An 18512-nucleotide genomic window follows, 5' to 3' on the forward strand; every position below is an offset into this window, starting at 1 on the left:
TAACAGTCTGCTTATCAAGTCCAATTTAAGAGACAAGGATCTTGTGGGGGGACCATGTCAAAGGCTGTAGAGAAATTCAGGTAAAGGACAGCTGCATCCATTCTCTTCTCTATTGATGCAGTCAGTCCATCCTAGAATGCTGAATTTGTCAGGCAGGACTTGCCCTTGGTGCAGCTGTGTTGACTGTCCCAAATCACATCCCTGTGCCTTAGCACAGGTTCTAGGAGGGTCTGTTCTATGATCTTACTCACCAGAGATAAGGCTGACAGGTCAGTAGTTCTCAGTGTCCTCCTTTCAACCTTTTTTCAAGACGTGTACAATGTTTTACTTTTTCTTGCCACCTGAGACTTCACCTGACTGCCAAAATTTTTTCAGGTATCATGGAGAGTGGCTTGCTAAATACATCAGCCAATTCCCTCTCTTCATTCTTCAGGTGATCATGAAACTGATCTTTACTTAGAATGGGAGGAATTTTATTCTTCCAATCCCTATCCGGCTAACCATCCTCTCAGGAGGCTTGGGAAGAAATGATGCCCTTGGAGACTGAAGCAAAATTATGTTGAGTACCTCAGCCTTCTCCTTATTAATTGTTACCAGTTTCCACCATTATTTATCAGCTTCTCTGGCCTTCCTTTTGTGGTTAATGTGCCTGGAGAAGCCTTTCCTGTTATTCTTTGTGTTCTTTGCCAAGATAAATTCCAGTTTTGCTTTGGACTTCCTCACCCTGATGCTGCACAACCAAACTTGATCTCTTCCAGGTCTCTTTGAGCTCTTCTTGCGCCACCCATCCTAGCTTCATCTGCCTGTGCATTTGCTTCTTTCCCTTCAGTCTGACCAGCAGTTCCCTAGTGAGCCCTTGCCTTCCTTGCCCAGTTTCTTGCTCCTGGGGATTGCCAGCTCTTGTGCTCTGTGGAAGACTTCTTTAAAGATGTGCCAGCTCTGTTCCACTGCCTTGTCCTGAGGGAAGTCTCCCAGTGGATCTCACTGGCTATCTCCTTGAAGAGCTGGAAGTCTGCTTTCCTAAAGTTCAGGGGCCTAACTTTGTTCCTTGCCTGCCCGTACCCCTCAGGACTGCAAACTCCAGCAGTGTGTGATCACTGCAGCCCAGACTGCCTCCAAGCCTGATGCTCAAGATCAGCTCACTTACATTGGTGCCCGTCAGATCCAGGATTGTATCCCATCTGTTAGGGCTGCTGTCTATTCCTTTGCTCCAGAAGGTATCCCTCATGCTTTCCAAGAGTCTCCTGGTTTGCCTGCAGCTTGCTATGCTGCTTTCCCAGCAGATTTTGGGATGGTTGAATTGCCCCAGCAGGACAAGAGCCTGTGAGCAAGATGCCTCCTGTAGCTGGAGCAAGAAGGTTTCTTCAATAGGGTCCCTTTGGTCAGGGGTCTGCACTTAAAACCATCCACAAGGTTTCCTTTGTTGCCTCAGTCCCTGATCCTTACCCACAGGCTTTTGTCCTGCTCGTGGCTGCTCTTCAGAGACAGCTCTTGACATTCAGTCTACCTGCTGATGTAGGGGGCACCCCCTCTGCCTCTCTCTTTCCTCAGCTGTCTCTTCTGGAGAGCCTGAAGCCATCAATAGTCACACTCCAGTCACATCCCACCAAGTTTCAGTAATGGCAAGAAGGTGACAACTTTCTAGGAGCACAGTGGCTTACAGCTTCTGTTTGTTGCCTGTGCTGCATAAATGTGGTTATATAACACAGAACTGTCATGCAAAGTGTGTTAAATGCTATATATGAGCTGTGATTGATAGGAGTAAATTTTAGTCTGGAACAGGGTGGTTGAGATATTACGTATTTGTGTGCTTGTAGCTAGAGAAGCATGCACTTGGAGTGCAAGGTAACTTCTGAAATTAACTGAATTCAGCTTGTGTTTTTAGTATGTATGTTTTAGGCTGTAACCGTAGTTTATTCAATGGAGGGAAGCCTGAGTATATGACATAACTGTTTGGACATACACATAACATACCAGGGACTAGGTCCATCTGAAGAACGATGTTTACAAGTCATGGGGAGAAGATAAAGATGGATGGGGGATTGTAGGTCACTGTCTTGGTCTGATTCATTATGCAGCTGCTAGGCAGTTGTTTAGCACCAGTGACAGTGGTGAAGAAAGGTGTCATGGAAAAGGCAAAAAGCAATTGAGCAAAATTTGCTACAGTGGTGTAGACATCAGTTCCCTCATAAGTCTCACTGCAGCTGCTCTGTCTACAGGGAGTCTCAGCAAGGTAGTTAACATCTACTATTTGAATAACAGTGTTTAACTTCTAAGATGTGGAGGGCTGGGTAACACTTCTTCCTACAGGTGCTGCAGTATAGAATAAAAGTCTGGACTTTTCTTTCATTCCTCTATTATTGTCTTTAACTAGTAGGAGCAGACTTTATGATCAGAATCCTTTTCTTTCCCTACTTGAAAAGTCCTCTGGTCTTTTCAAGATTATTACAGAGTATAATGTTGAATTGTATTTAAATAGCAGCGAGGTTAAAAAGGGAAAGTTACTTGTGCCCACTGATTACAGTTGTTCACTGGCCTCACAGCAGAAGTTCCTCAAAAGAAAAAAAGGAAATTACATCCACAAACTTCAGTACAGTAGTAGTTCCCTGGTGGGCTCCTATAGTTATTCCAAACCTAGACTTCAAGCTCAAAATCTTGATGACTGAGTTGAAGTATTGTCCACACTACCTCTTCATACAGGTTTCAGTGTCTGCTCTCAGTGTGAGTGTCAAAGCTGGGAGTAAACTACTAGATCTCACTGACCCTTAGAAGCCCCACCTGGATCTCCATCTATGCTGCCTGTCCATGGGCCCAGGATCCCATTTCAGGTCATTCTGCAGTTTTCAATCTCTGCTGGGGGTGTGCCAGTTTCCAGCTCAACTACAGTAGTTACTGTGGCTGGCCATGGATCCTGCTAATGTGGACTGACCTTGTACCTGCATCATCACTGTGGATCTGCCCAGAAATCACTCAACTGGGTCTTGACCCTCGTAGCCATCACTACACCTGGTCCTGATCTTAAACATTGACTTGATTTTCCAGTTTGATCTCAGACCTGCCTCAGCACCAGGAATTTGCTTGTTGGTCTGGGCTCTTGGTTGAAGCAGTTACCATCCCTAGGCCTGCCCTGCGGCTGCATTCAGGAGTGGAATCACTTGCTGACTGGTGAGGCTCATGCCCTACCAGCTGTGACATCATTCTTGGCTCCTCCCTCTACATCTCACAGCAGCTGGCAATTGCTGCATTCATTGCAAACAACTGTTATACTAATGCAGAGCAATGAGTTAATTTAAGATCTTACTGTTATTGTCATAAGGGTTAAGTCCAGAATAGTCTAGATTCTATTCCACACAAGGTGTTAATTGCTATAATCTATTTATTAATTTCCTAAATAATCCTTCTGGGCACTGTGTTGGTTACCACCAGCTGAATCCACTACAGCCCAAGTAAACAATGGTTTAGTAGAAGGGACAATGAAAACATGTACACGTTAGCAGTATCAAGGTAAGTGGATGTGTTTCTGAATGGTGTTCAAATGAATGAAGTATGTATTTCTGTCATATTCACATTCTTTAGTGGAGTGTGAACCTATGGAACTGATAGCAGTAGCTGTTCTAATGGGCCAGAAATAAGAAAGTGTTCTTAAGGAGAAAGTTACGTTACAGTCTCATAGCTGAGCCAGAGGCATGATATGTTTAAGAAAAATAAGATTTATTTCATTCTCTTCTTGAGGTTGCCTTCAAAGTAGAAAGTAGACATTTTACAGTTAATACTCAAGTCCATACAGTTATCTTAGTCACATGAAAGATGAAGGAGGGAAAAGAATACGGATGCAGTAAAATGGTGATGGTCATTTGACTCAGTCTTTTTGCTGTTGTTAGAGGACTTAATGAAATAGAATTCAGTTTGGTAAAGTAAGGGACATTGCCATCATTTCACATTTTCTGGTTTTAGAGATTTGCAGACAGGAACACTGTAATTATCTGAAGGGCACAGGCAATTAAATCTACACCACATTTTTTGTTTGGCAACAAATACAAATAAAATTATTGTTTAAAAGTGTGTTTTTTTTAGTAAAGTCAGTTTTGTTATTTTTAAGGTCTAGATTGAAGAAGGACTATGATGACTTTAAAAGACATCCAGACCATGATAAATTTACCAGAGAATTGTGGAGTAATGATGAAAGTGAAGTTGATTCTGGCAAAGAATCTTTTGCGGTAGTATGCGGTAAATCATCAGAGTCTACAGAACATATAGAAGTTCCTAAAAAAGATCACTCAGACGATGGTAAGCATTTACTGGAATTCACTAGCTTGAACTTGATTCAGGAGCTGAAATGAGTTGATTTGGGAACCCAGTTTTTCTATGTGAGCTTGAGTCCTGTTTTTTACCTTAAGTCTACCACTGATAATATGAAAATGGCTTGTGGTGCATATCTGTCAGATGTAGATTTGAAGAGGGCAAACACGACCAAGACGAAAATTCTGCTTTATTGAAGTGTTTGCCAATTTTTGTGTTTAACTATTTCTGTGATAACAAAGTAGATCTGTGTGGAATTTACTTTTATGGTGAGTTGAACTTGACCAACTGCCAGATGCTTGCCCTACCACTGTCAATTCCACTTCCATAAGAGGCTAGGGAGAGAAAACAATATGGAAAGATGGAAAACAATATGGTCAAGATACAGAAAAGGGAGATCACTCACCAGTTACTGTCACAGTCAGAATAGATTCACTTGAGGAGAATTAAATTAATTTGTTGTTAATTAAGAGTAGAGTAGAATGGTGAGAAAGAAATAAAAAACCTAAACCCCTCCCTTTCACATATCCACCTTCTTCCAAGGCTTATCTTCATTCCGAATTCTTCCACCTCCTCCCTTGTCAAATACCTTATGAAGGAGTGAATCTGGGGATTGAGGTCAATTTGTAACAGTTAGTCCCTTCTGCTCTTTCCTCATCCCTGCTCCAGTGTGGAATTCTCCCTATGGAATTCAGTACTTCGCAAACAGCACCATTGTTCGTCCTCTCCATAGGCTAGAGCTTTTCAGTATAAGACTGTACTAGTGTAGATCTCCCCATATGCCACAGTTCCTGTCAGGAACCTGCTCCAGGGTGGGGGCTCTTCATGGGCTGCAACTTCTTTCAAGGCATTCTACTCACCTGCAGTAGAATAGGGTCCTCAAGCATCTGCAATGTAAATACCTGTACCAGCATGGTCCTCCATGGGAGAAGGTAAACCTGCTTGATCAGGGGTCTTATTGGGTTGCAGGGGAATCCATTCCACTCCAGTGCCTGGATCACCTCTTACTCCTCTTTCTTCGCTGACCTTGGTGTCTACAGAATTGTGTTTCTTTGTTTTTTCCTCTGTCACATGCTGCTGCAAAGCATTATTCATGAGACATCACCAGCTTCGCTGACAGGATCAACCATGTCCTGCAGTGGATTTGTTTTGGAGCCAGCTGTATCTGGCACAAGGTAGTTCCTGGCCTCTCCTCAGAGAGGACCCCCTGCAACCCCATGCAATCAAAACCTCAATGCATGGCCCTTCTGTCCACCTGGCCATCCTGCCTGGATCCTCAGCCCTCTTACGACTTCATGCATCCCGTGCTCACTGGCTAGTCTGGCTTCATCCTCAGTATGAAACATGGCATTCACACTGTTGTTGTGTAGGCATCACCCACTCACACATCTGTCCTGTTAGGCCAGCCTAGACCCCCAGACCCTCTTGTTCACCAGCTAGTCTAGCTTGCAGTTTATCAGTGAATACACAGTCAATGAACTTGGGGAGGATGCTGACACTCACCGCCCAGCAGCTGGCACTAGGCCCACAGACTGTAACCTCTTGTATCTGTCCTTGCAGCTCCCCTTACCTCTACACATTGCTTCATGGGTTGCATAGCTGTCACAAATCCCTTACTGCTCCTGGCTTTATCCCCAGTATCTCCTCTGGTTTACAATCATATTAGGTACAAAAAGTTACCTTTGTGCAAGAGGCCTCTGCAGTTTCCTGATAGCCCATCAATTAATGTGATTGGTGAAGTTATTTCTTGACATTGTCTCAATTTTTGTTTGGTTGGATCTGTGTATTTTTTTCCTGGCTTTTCCCTTTTCCCCCTCTAGATAACCTTGCTGAATATACATTTTCATGCTTTCACATACTGTTATCAATTAATCCAGCTGACCAGGTTTGGTTTTCCTCACTGTCTCCCATTGCTGGGCAGGTTTTGGTCAACGTATGTTCTTGTTTACTACTTCCTCCTTTCCTTATTACCCCTTTTTTGTATAGCAAAAGTCCTTGAACACATGCCTTTAAAAAATTAGGCATTTTCTTTCACATAACTTTACTCTTGCAAACTAGTGTATTGCCTTTTGCAAGACACTGTAAAACTGTTTTATAGGGGTATCAGTTGCAAACATGTAAAACCCAATTTCTGTTTTAATATCCTTGCAGATGAAACGAAACTCTTAGAGATGAATTTACCTGCAGGAAAAAACAGAATTCTGAAAAAAGAATCAGCTTCTAAAGAGATACAGAAGACACTGCCTAAATGCATTAAACGACAGTTCAAGCAAAGTAGTTGTCTAGATCAAAGCACTAATGAGCTTTCACCAAGGAAGAAAGCTAAACTGAGCACTAATGAGGCTGTGGTCCAGAGCTCAGAAAGTAGCCTGCAGTTGGATAGTTGCTTGACTGAGCTGAAACAATTTGAAGGGTCAACTCTAGAGTTGGTTTCCTTGACAGATCCTGCAACATCAGTATCAAACTTTCTGAAAGGGACCAAACCCATCCAGGCTTTGCTTGCCAAGAATGCTGGGAACAAAGTGACCTTAACAAATCAACTGTTGCCTCCTGCAGGCATAAACATCTCTACTTCTGAAAAGTCAATTTTACCAGCCTTGGAATCATCACTGATCAAGCCAGCATTGCCCTGCCAGGCAAGTTCAAAGACTCCTTTACAAATGGTATACAAAATGCCAAATGGACACTGTGTACCAATAGACATTCCCAACAGCTCAGTGAAAATTCAAATGCAAGCTATGATTGACCCTAAAAATAGAGAAAAAGTCATGCAACAAGTTCTTATTTTACCTAAGAATTTTCTTCTTCAACAGAAGGAAGAAAAAATTGTGTCCAAGGATATTCAGTCACTACAACAAAAATCATTTGATATGCACTGTACATCTTTACTAAAAATGCCAAACATCAGTGTTTCTTTAACACCTTTTCTGGTGACAAGCCCTGCAAATGCCACTCAGTCACCCACTACAGTTTTTAGCAAGAATACTACCCACTCGTCACAAGTGACTGGTCCCATGAACACTACACAAACATTGTCTAATGTAAATTCAGCAGATAACTTATCAATAATTAAGGTAAGCCAAAGTGAAAGTGACAAATTCAAGACTACATTTTTGACTGCTACATTGCCTGTGTCTTTGGCTTCACCTACTCTTTCCACAGCTAGCCAATCCTTGACACCAGCAACAGCATTAAGTGCATCTACAAACATTGATTCTGCATCTCACGGTCTAGCATCAGAGCAGCAAACTGACTCCTTTGAAACTAAGCAAGAGCTAAAGACAGTGTGTGTAAGAGAATCACAATCTATCCTGGTCACAACACGAGGTGGAAACACTGGAATTGTTAAAGTGCAAACAAACCCAGACCAGATTTCACCTAGTAGTTTATGTCCTGGTTCAGTTTTCACTTATGCATCTCAACTTCAGGCCTTTCTTGTGCCAAAAACCACAGCAGTATCATGCTCTAGTCTTCCATTTGTAGCAACAGCCACATCTGGTCTCCCACATATTGGACAATCATCTCCTCGATTTGCCCCCTCAACAACTTCTTTTGTTAACATTCCAGCTTCCCCTGCTGATTTTACCCAGGCAATGGAGAAAAATACCAAATTGACACTACAGCAGCCAACTGCTTGCGACTCTTCATGTCGAGTAAAAGAGGACTCCTGCCATGTGTCTTCTTCTTTACCCTGCATTCCATTAGCTAGCCATTTCGTGTCAGCAGCTCCAAACAGCCTTGTTAGTGTGACTAGCAGTGGACAAAGTAATGTTGTCAAAACTCCAAATTCTTCTGTGCAGCATCAAGGGGATACTAAAGTGAAAATAAAATCTGTTACACAATCTGAGTCAAATTCTGCAACAAATGGAGGGTTAACCAATAGTACTCCAGTCCAGAAATTTACATTAATCACAAATCCACCAATTTTATCTCCCTCTGGGACATCAGGGGTCAGTATTATACCCTGTCCAGCATCCACTGCTGTTAATGCTCAGAAGCTGGTTTTCATTAACACACAAATTGCCAATGGCCCATCAACTACCAATCTCATTGCAGAATCATTGAAACAGAACCTTCCTTCTTCCCTAACCAAAACCTTTGCTAATGCCACAGAGCATCCACAGTTGGTTTTGATCCCATCTGCAGTAGGAGCACCAATAAAAATAAACTCATCACCAACTATTGCTCAAGTAAAAGATGTGAAAATTGGACTAAATATAGGTCAGACCATTGTAAATACTAAAGGCAGTGCACAGGAGGCTATACCAGTTAATGTATTGCACTCTGACATTTCTAAAGGAGAAGACAAGAAGAGGACAGCCTCGGCCCCATCATTGACAAGTAGTACTGTGGTCCCTGTTGCAAGTTTTGCTGTTTCAGCTAATGAATCTGTATGTGTTGCAAGAAAAGCTGAGAATGCCTTTACGATGACAACAGCAAATGCACAAATAGAATCTGTTTCGGTAATATCAAGTGGAACTTCCTCTGGGGCACAGCCTACTGTCTTGGTTGGTGGCAATGATCCTTCAAGAATAAGGCCAGTTCTGGGTAATCGACTTTGTACATCAAATACTGGAAATACTGTGGGTATATCAACTGTGAAGACAGGACATCTTGCGTCATCTGTGCTTATTTCAACACAGCCAACAGTATCGCCACAGAACTTAGCATCTGCTCTGCAATTTCCAGTCATTAGCTTGCCTGGACCTGCAGCCACCCCCCCCAAAGTGTTACATACAGTTCCTCAGTTGGCAGCAGCTCCAGCTCCTCTTCCAGTGCCAAAAAGACAGTTGCCCACACTGGTTCAGTTTCAGTCATCAGGAATTTCAGCTGCTGTGTCAAGTCATGCAGGTATTCACAAACCTCAGAGTGTGTTGCCCCCTCCATCACCAAATACAGGTGAAGTAATTAGTTTTCCCAGTCTTTCCACCTTACAATGCCAGCAGGTGCCTCCCAGTACAGAGAAACAAAGTCATGATTATGCTTGTGCTTCTACCATTCAGATGTCTGAAGCTTCGACCCTTGTAACAAGCAAAACAGGAGGAATTCCATTGACTGAACCTTCCACTCAGCAGAAAATAGTCATTAACACTTGTATGCCTTTGGCACCTGGAACTCAGATAATGATTAATGGTACTCGTTTTGTTGTTCCACTACAAGGCCTTGGAGTTGGCAGCCATGTTCTTCTTCTCTCCTGTAATACAAAACAGACTCCTTTAACAATTAACCATGGTCAAGAGCCTCAGTGTGTACCAACTGTTAATCCAATAACCTCAAAAATCATCCTAGCACCAAGTCATTCATTAAGTTGGCAAATACCAAAACATCCTTTGAAAAGCTCTACAAAAATTGTGAACTCTTTTGGAGCTGCAGATGCTTTACCAATCGTACATGCAACACCCCAGATACTTAGTACTCCAGCTAGCTCATGTCCTCCACTGTCTGCAGTAACTCTGTCTGTATCTTCAGTGACAAAGTCTCCTATTAATGTAGCTACATCTTCTGTTTCTGCTGTTCATCCTCCAAATTCTCATTTACCAAGCAACACGTCAGTGTTTCAGCTAGATGGTTCTATCAAAAAACTGTTGGTCAGTCCAGAGGGAGCCATACTGAATGCTCTAAACACTTCAGCACCAAAAGTTCCTTCCCTGTCTTCATCACTGCTTCCTGTTGTTAGTCCCACAACTAGAAATGCTACCACAGTCTTCCCTACATCTCAGTCATCTTTCCTTGATAAACCTGATAAAGCTGCACCCTGAATTTACTGTAAATGAGCCACTTTGAAATTCTGGGGCATTCTTCAAACTTTTGAAATTGTTAACTATTGAATAATTTCTTACAATGTTTTAAGCAATTGATTAATACTGAATATTAACAAGGTTACAGTTCTTACCTGTTTACCTGTGGGGATGTGGAGAAAGAAAAATTTTAGTTTGTCAGAAGTTTTCAGAAAGTTCTCTAGTAAAAGGCTCGGAGATGGCCAGTTAAATAGTTTAACAGTTTGGAGAAATCTCACCTTTTGCACATGTTCCATCTTACACTATGGACTGTTTGCCAGTGTGTTTATGACAGTATATATATCGCCTTTTTATTTGTCAAATTTATTTTTGACTTGTTTCTTTAAAAAAAAAAGGCATTGTAAAAATGCAATCTACAGTACAGAATTGTACATATTCCTGAACTCCTAAAAATCTGTACTAAATAATATGTACAAAGAACTATGCTGTCTTATTTATGTTTTGTTTACATAATGTATAGTTTTTTAAGTATTTTAGTAACTTTGGACCAGTGTACTGTTTAGCAACAATGCAGAAGAATCTGCATGTAATAAATCAAGTTGCTGTACTGCTTTGTGTTGGCAGTAAAAAATATGTGTATCTGTTACACCATGGGAAACTACATGCATACATAGATATATATCTTTCTTTTGGTGTATGGTAGGGTGAAATTATTTAATCTCTTCTGTTCTGCTCTGATTTTATATTTCACATGATTTGACTGGATTTGGAAGGAAGGCCTCCTTATTGTTCCTCATTATATTGGCCAGGATAACCCATACTTCATCCATTCTTAATTGTTTGTTTATGTTGCCTAAATAACTGTAGTGAAATGGTAAGGCTACAAATGGCTTCCTAGACACCAGTCTAAGTCACACTGACTGCTCTTAAGAACTGCCATGCTTTGTCTTAAAGCTCAAAGGTCTGTTGAACAATTCATTGTTCTCTGTTTTACAGCCTTTTGTATTTCCACATTATCTGGTAACTGTAACAAGGTCACTCACTAATCTTCAATCTAGCCATAACAACTACCATTTCTTTCACTGGTCATGCTTTATAGCTTTGTATGTTTTCTTTAGCTTGTAAGTGGTCTATCTGGAAGGAGAGTGCTAAAACATCATACAAGATTAAAAGAAGCTTTATTAATACTTTGAATGGGGATAATTTATATATTGCATAAACCTTCCCTTTTTATACAGTGTATTCAGTATTTATTGGCTTAGTTTCAGCATTCGATCTGATAAAACCTTTGGGTTATTTTCTGCAGATCTGCTGAGTTCACAGCTGCTGGCTGCAGTGCTCATGGAGATAAGTTTTTTATATATTTTGTGATTTTGCATATAGAGAAAGGGTGCCCATCTTATAGAAGATGTTGAATTTAGAATTGTTGTCTTCGTATGTGTTGGATTTTTTGTGGAGTTTGTTGGTTTGAGTTTTTTTTAGAAACTAGAAGAGAGAATTTCAGAAGAGCTTATGAATGATCGTTGCCTTTTAAATAGCTATGACAAAGGGGATAAAAGCTTACACATCTGTATTTAGCAGTGTTTATAGACTGAGCTTCATAAAAAATGAAGCTTCAACCTTTGCTTTCATACTGTTGAATTTTCTACTTCCCTTCCCCTTTTGCTGTGCACAGTTTTGCAGTTCAGGTATTGAGTTGAAGAACAGGACCACATCTTACTGCCTCTGTCAGCTGCCCTTTAAATTGTTCTGAAAAGTAACCTGGTAGCTATTTAGCTGAAGTTCTGGGAAACTGGAGGGGGTGGGGAAGAAAGGCTTGTGTGTTCCATAGGGACCTTTCCTTTTGCACTAATTAAAATAATTTCATTGAGAAATTGCATCTTTCTGGATTAGAAATCTCCATCTTATCTCAGGGCTGGGAAAGATGGAAGCTGTCAGTTTTGAAATGAAAGGTTTGTTTAAATTCAGAAAAACCTACCTGCTGTGATTTTTCTTACATGTCATGGAAGGTGTTTTGTAGTTTATTTTGAAGACACCTGGTACTAAGTGTGTTTGCATGCCCTTGTAGAATTTACAGTACTAAGGATTTTTAAGTCTGACTGCATTTTACAGTTGAATGCTGCAGGTGACTTTTCCAACAGAGGGAGATGGCAGAGAATGGCAGTTTCTTCATGGACATTTTACATACCCAAAACTTATATGTACCAGTAATTAATTTTATTTCCATTTCACTGGTTGAACCTTGGGATTCGCTTTTTTTGATTTTTCTTTTTTCTTGCAATGATTGTTTTTTCCTTTTTTCTAATTTATGTTTACTGTAGTATGAGTTGTCTGTATTGTTTGGAAAGCTTAAGACTAGGTTCTAGTATTGAAGTTGTTCTTGATGGAGAAAAAATTCTTGCATGGCATTTTTCTGTGTGCTAATGTAATAGAAGGATTTATGCTATAATTCTAATAAAAAGAAAAGTTAGAAAAGCTGAATTTAGGAACTCAGGACTCAAGTAACTTGCTTGAATGATTTCCAAGACAATTTATTAATTAATATGGCAATATTTTATTATTTTCATAAATATTTTATAATTTGGCAGACATAAACTTTACAAAATTAAAAGTTTGGTTAGTTTAATTACAGCTTTCATGGATTTTTATTCTCAGACATATGTTCACATTCCAAATCCTACTGGAGAAAGACTTGAGACTACTATGTAATGGGCTTGCAACATTCATTATGTAAAACCAAGTTTTAGTGATTTTTATGAATAAAATTCCTATTATCAATACTCTTCTCCGATAGTATGAATGTCTGTCAGAGATAAGGCTTCTTTTCAAATGAACCTGAATACCCATTGACAATTTGCTATGTACCTTTTGCAGTCCACCAAATGAATAGTGCTACCAGTAACACAAAAGGAACTGTAAAAAAGATTATATTCGCAGACACAATGAAAAAGCAGAACTGCCTGTGTCTTGACTTGAAATTAAAAAGACATTCAAAGAAACATAAACATAGATATATAAATCAGTGTTTTAAAAAAACACATTCAGCATTTCAGAGCTTGTAAGATGCCTTGCTTTTGGACACCCTCTGATATTGTATACACGTATTCATACACTATATTACATGCAGAATTCTAGGTTTACTAATGACTTTGAATATTCTGAATTACATCTTTTTATTATTTATCTGAATGGACATGTTCTTCACAATAGTTTGCTCTGCTATGAGTAGAAAATTAGATTAATATTGCTTCATTGTTCAAACCCCCATGTGTGTGCTGCCATTTTCTCATAGGGATTCTGCCACTCTAGAAGCAATTACATTTCACAAGTCTTAGGGGTCATAGACGTGCTTATTCAAACCAAGTGTTTCTGCCAAGTCATTCAAATCTGTGCTGATTTCACTGTGTGACATGGCAAAGGGTTTAATGTGAAAAGGGAAGCAAAAATTCTCCTGGTAAGTAAGTGAATAAAACTATAATGTCTCATGGGAGTAGGTCAGAAAATTACTAAAAGCTAGCATTTGTCGGGCATCCATAGCTGCCACAGTGTCTGTGGTTCATAGTTGGTTTTGCTTATACTTTGTGGTAGTGCAGAACTTTAGTAGCCAAAATCAATTTTAAAGTAAATGAATAATTTTTATTGAAGCATGAATGTTTCTTATGTTTAAGGACTGTTTCCTTTGAATAGAATGGCCAGAGGTGCTCACAAAAACTTAACTCATGTAGACTGCTCTCTGTAAGCTGCACCTCAAATGAGTTCACTGACTCAAAATAATAACAAAAATAATAATACTGCATCAGACTTAAGATCCATCTCTCCTGTTATGATGGCCATGATTCCAGCATTACCTAGTCACTTGAAGTACTCAACAGTAGCATTCCAAAAGAGAACAAAAACTAATAATCTTAGTATCCACTAATCTGTGAGCCAGAGTATTCCTCACACAGCTGTGATTTTTTTTTTATTTAATAGCTTTCAGTGTATTTCTCTTGATGAAATACACCAATCCTTTCAAGAATTTATGGGTACGTAAAAAGACTTACCATTCACAGCATCCAATGGTAAAGAGTTTGTAAATAAAGCTCCTTTTTGGTTTTTAAACCTGGCACCTGCTAGTTTCATTTGATTGCAAATTATATTTATATTTTAAGATACAATAAGCCTTTGCTCTGCTATTTTTCCATATGGCCTATGTACATCCTTTTTGGTTTTTAAATCTGGCACCTGCTAGTTTCATTTGATTGCAAATTATATTTATATTTTAAGATACAATAAGCCTTTGCTCTGCTATTTTTCCATATGGCCTATGTACACCATTGCCATGTTGGTCATCTCTTTTCTAGAATAAAGAGAAATTGTGAATTCAATTATTTCTTTTATGTCATTGCTTTGTATACCTTTTCAATTATACTATATCCTTGAGATGTAGTATCAGAAGAGTGCATGTTCTAAAGGTCCTATGAGCTATTCAGCAGTGTGTTGATGATTTTTCTTTTATAATAATTATTTCAGTGTTTGTGGGTTGGTTTCTAACTTATTTAGCCTTGTACTAACTTTTTCATAGAAATATCAATGTAAACCAACTTCACATCAGTGTCAACTCAATTCATCAATAAATCTATACCACTTGAAGAATATTTTAGCAGTAAAGACATCAGGTTATTGAAACCACTGCAGTCTGGCACTCTGTTCCTATTTTTGCTTGGTTTATGTCTCTTGAAGATGTAAAAAGACAAACTGTTGTAATAATTTTCAACATGATGCTTTTTAAATCTCATTGGTTTTGTGCATACAAGATAAAATCTATATATGGTCATTTTGTACATATGGGCATCCAGATAAAGATTTTTTTAGTTCTTGAAGAAGCCACTTTGTAAATGTGACACAGAGCAATGTTATTTTAAAAAATTTTCCTTGAAACTACAGTGGCATAAAAGAAAACTTAAAAATCTTGAGAATTCTTGGTCTCTTTTCCTATTTTCTCAAAATATGGAATCGTCTAGTCAGTAATCACACCTGAATGTCTTGAGTAAAGGAAACTAGGATAGTTCATTGTTTCATATGTGACTGGTCCAGAAGTTCTTCAGAAATATGGTGTTCTTACAGCATCTTTTATTACAACCTCAGCTGAACTAAGCATATTCAATGAAAATGGTATGTAAAGGTAATGCAAAGAAAACATAATTTATTGCTTATAATATTCCTTGAAATTATTTGTTACACAGGAGGTCTATTAAAATGTGCATAAGTATGATTTCCGGCCTTTTGCAGATGAAGACAATGAAGTTCTGAGTTCTCATAGCAACATGGAGAAACTGGGAATAGAATCCTTGGTCCCCTGACACCTTCCAGCATCCCATCCATAACTAAAGGTTAGACACCTGGATTACTTTCTTTATCTTCCCCTGTTCTCACTTTTTACAATGAAGAAAATATTTGGAAAATGAAATTATTTTCAAAAATGTGAGGAGCATTGACAAACAGCTTTTATAAAAATTAAATTGCAAAGGTAAGATAGTAAAGAAACTGTGATTTTTGTGATTGTCTTCAGGCTTTAGAACTTTGCTTTTCAATGCTGATATCATAAAAAGAAGACAATATACGTGTTTAATTAATTGTTCATATTGGTTCCATCTCAAGTATAAATACACAAAAATGAATAAATATGTATAAAATCAGACTATTTTGGCTGTCAATGGTTTGTTGCCATTCAGTACCAGCATATACATTGGGATCTGCCCTCATAACATGCTGTTATTTACAGAATCATTGCTCATTCTCTTTTTAATCACATGCAGCAGTGAAATTGAATAACAAAGGAATTAGTGACTGGGTATTACTATGTAGTCTTATAATAAAGGAAGACTAATATCATGATGGATTCCACTTAAAATATAAAAAGCTGGTATTTTTAGTATTATAATAAATTTTTACTGCTGGGAAGGAGGAATTCAATGCATCTATTTTTAAAGAACGTTGACAATTCATATTAGCAACACACCAATACTAAAATTACAATAGTTTGTTTGGGGCTTGTCTGGACAGTGTTCTACAGTTCAACTACGTTATGCCTTCAAAATAAGTAGAGTGCTTTTTGCAGTGTCATCACAGAAGAACAAAGGAAGAGGCCTGTCTGAAGTATTTGCGCCTCCATGGCCTAAGAAATTGATGGAAAACCAATGTGTTTTTTAAAAGAGAGCCCATGTCTGAAAGTGAATTTCTTATTTAGGCACATGAAATGCAAGTGATGTGGCTGGTGCAGCAGACCTGTCCTTGTATTAGCTGCAACTTGGACTGGGCATTTCACTCACTGTAGTGGCCAGTAGACAGTGCTTAGTGGAAAGAATTAAGAAATAGATCAAGTAGGAGTTAATTTTCCCAGGATGTATACACAGCCTCCAGCAATAATTCCATGAAAATTGTGTGAACTCAGCCTGAGCTTGTCTGTGACATGAAAGGGCAGATTTTTCGGCCAAAGAATCAAGTACTGGAAAAACGGGAGCAGCAAGTCAGAGAAGGAGAACAGAAAAAACAGGAATATAAAAGCATAAAACTGCTTCTCCATTATAGGAAGTGGTTTGAGAGGTGCATGAATCCTGTTAAACAGCAGAAGGTTTGAATGAGGAGTTGACTGAAGCTGTTATTGGAGCCAAAATGCAGGAAGTGAAGATCCCATTTGCTTGTGGGCTGCAAATCCTGGGAATTATGAATGTAAGAAAGACATGCTTATTAAATATGCGTTGATACCAAAAATGTTCAGGTTGAGTTTCCTGGAGATAGAGAAATAGGAGTAATTTATAATAAGATAAACGCCTGACACCTTTTAATCCTTGCAAGGATTTCTCTACAGGATATTAATGTCAGGGAATATTCACACTTACCATATGATTTTTTTGTTCTAATGCAAATTTTGAAGCAGTTCCAAGGTTTCTCTTTTTTTATGGCTTCCAGATGACAATCCTAAAATTCCTCCTGCAAACCATTGCAGAATCAAATCTAGCACTGAACTATGTCTAAAAAGAGCCATTCTTTTGCTGCAGTATGTCAGGAGCAATGAATTACTTGAAATGTACATGGTGCTATGGAGAAATAGAAATCAATTATTTTTAAGGTGAATGGGAAAGGACAAATTGATAGAACTTGGAAGATGATACCTCTTTCTTAAGAAAATACTTTACGACAAAAATGTGTCAAATCTTTCACCTTATAGCTACAAGATGATGGTAAGGTAAATGAAAAAAAAATGTGAAGAAAGAAGGCTGCTTTTCTGTGTATGCAGAGAACATAGCAAATGTGCAGCAGAGAATTCTGTTTCTCCCATCCAGAGATGGAAGCTAGTGGAGTTGAAAAGGCTTTACAAAATTAGTATTGAAAGACTGAAGTATTTATATTAGGCTATCACTCTTTTTTTGTATTTATTTTAACTCATGTGATGTATCTCTCGGGAAAGGAGCAAATAAAGCATGTGGTCCAAATCTAATTGAGGCTATACTAAAATGTTTTGGAAAAGTGAATGCACATGTGCGGCTTAAGCATTGTTCAGATTTTCACCCATGTGAATCCACCAAGACTGGAGTTTGCAGCTATCCCATGCAAAGAGCTTTCTGGGGAAACAAGAGGAGGCAGTAACTGTGACATTTAATGTCAATAGTGTTGTCACAATGGATTATAAATTCTTCCCTTATTTCTGTAGTTAAATAGGGCCCAATAGTCTCTGTTTCTTTTTTGATGAATAAATGTCATAGAATCACATAAGCAGAGAATGAGTCAGGTTGGAAGGGACCACAGCAGATCACCTGATCCAATCTCCCTGCTCAAGCAGAATCATCCCAGCGCACATTGCACAAGATGCTCCAGATGGTTCTTGAATATTTCCAGTAAGGGAGACTCCACAACTTCCCTGGGCAATCTGTTCCAGTGTGAGAGATGTGATCCAGTGTGATTTGTGAGATGGTTCATGGTGGATGAGGATAAGATGGATGAGCCTTCTTCATATTGCTGTGAGCACAAGGCAGTTAGGAACACCACTACCCCCAGAAATGTAGTCTTTTTTATTGGCACAAGAGTAAAATCTATGTGGACAAAACATCTAGAAGAGCTAGAATTTGGCAGCAAGGGAAGCAACTGTTCATTTTGTTCATTAGAAATCTAAGACTGCTGCCTTTGAGTCAAAGACTTTTTGCATAAAAGAAGTAAGGTAAAAATGTGAGGTTTTCTAAGGCTGTAAAATATGGAGAGTGAATTCCAAAAAGTGCACAAGTGTTGGATTTTAGCTGGCAGCATATATGGGATGTTTAGATGATACCAGTAGACAGCTTTTTAAACTTAGTATTGCTGCTAGTTTACCTCTATTACTGCATGTAAATTTCAGTGCAGATCTGTGTCCAAAAGACAACACTGAAAATTTTCAAGCACTTTTCAGTTCTAATGGGCAGCAAAATATGTTTAATGAAATGTCATGAACACACAACAACC

General features: G+C 38.9%; 1 protein-coding gene across 3 annotated transcripts in view; it reads left to right on the plus strand.

The window, feature by feature from the left end:
- BRD10 (bromodomain containing 10) overlaps window positions 1-18512 on the plus strand; it is a 64048-nt gene that overhangs the window by 33427 nt on the left and 12109 nt on the right. For 2 of the 3 annotated variants that reach the window (XM_021531693.4, XM_085567653.1), the window contains 2 exons: window positions 4100-4287; window positions 6451-15717. In XM_021531693.4, coding sequence (XP_021387368.3) covers window positions 4100-4287; window positions 6451-10058 — 3796 coding nt within the window. In that variant the 3' untranslated portion in view covers window positions 10059-15717. Of the gene's footprint in view, window positions 1-4099; window positions 4288-6450; window positions 15718-18512 lie in introns of those variants that run through there. The other variant, XR_014951566.1, reaches the window with a different exon arrangement.

This window comes from Lonchura striata, chromosome Z (genome assembly GCF_050655825.1).
Source record: "Lonchura striata isolate lonStrDom1 chromosome Z, ASM5065582v1, whole genome shotgun sequence".
Taxonomy (NCBI): Eukaryota; Metazoa; Chordata; class Aves; order Passeriformes; family Estrildidae; genus Lonchura; species Lonchura striata.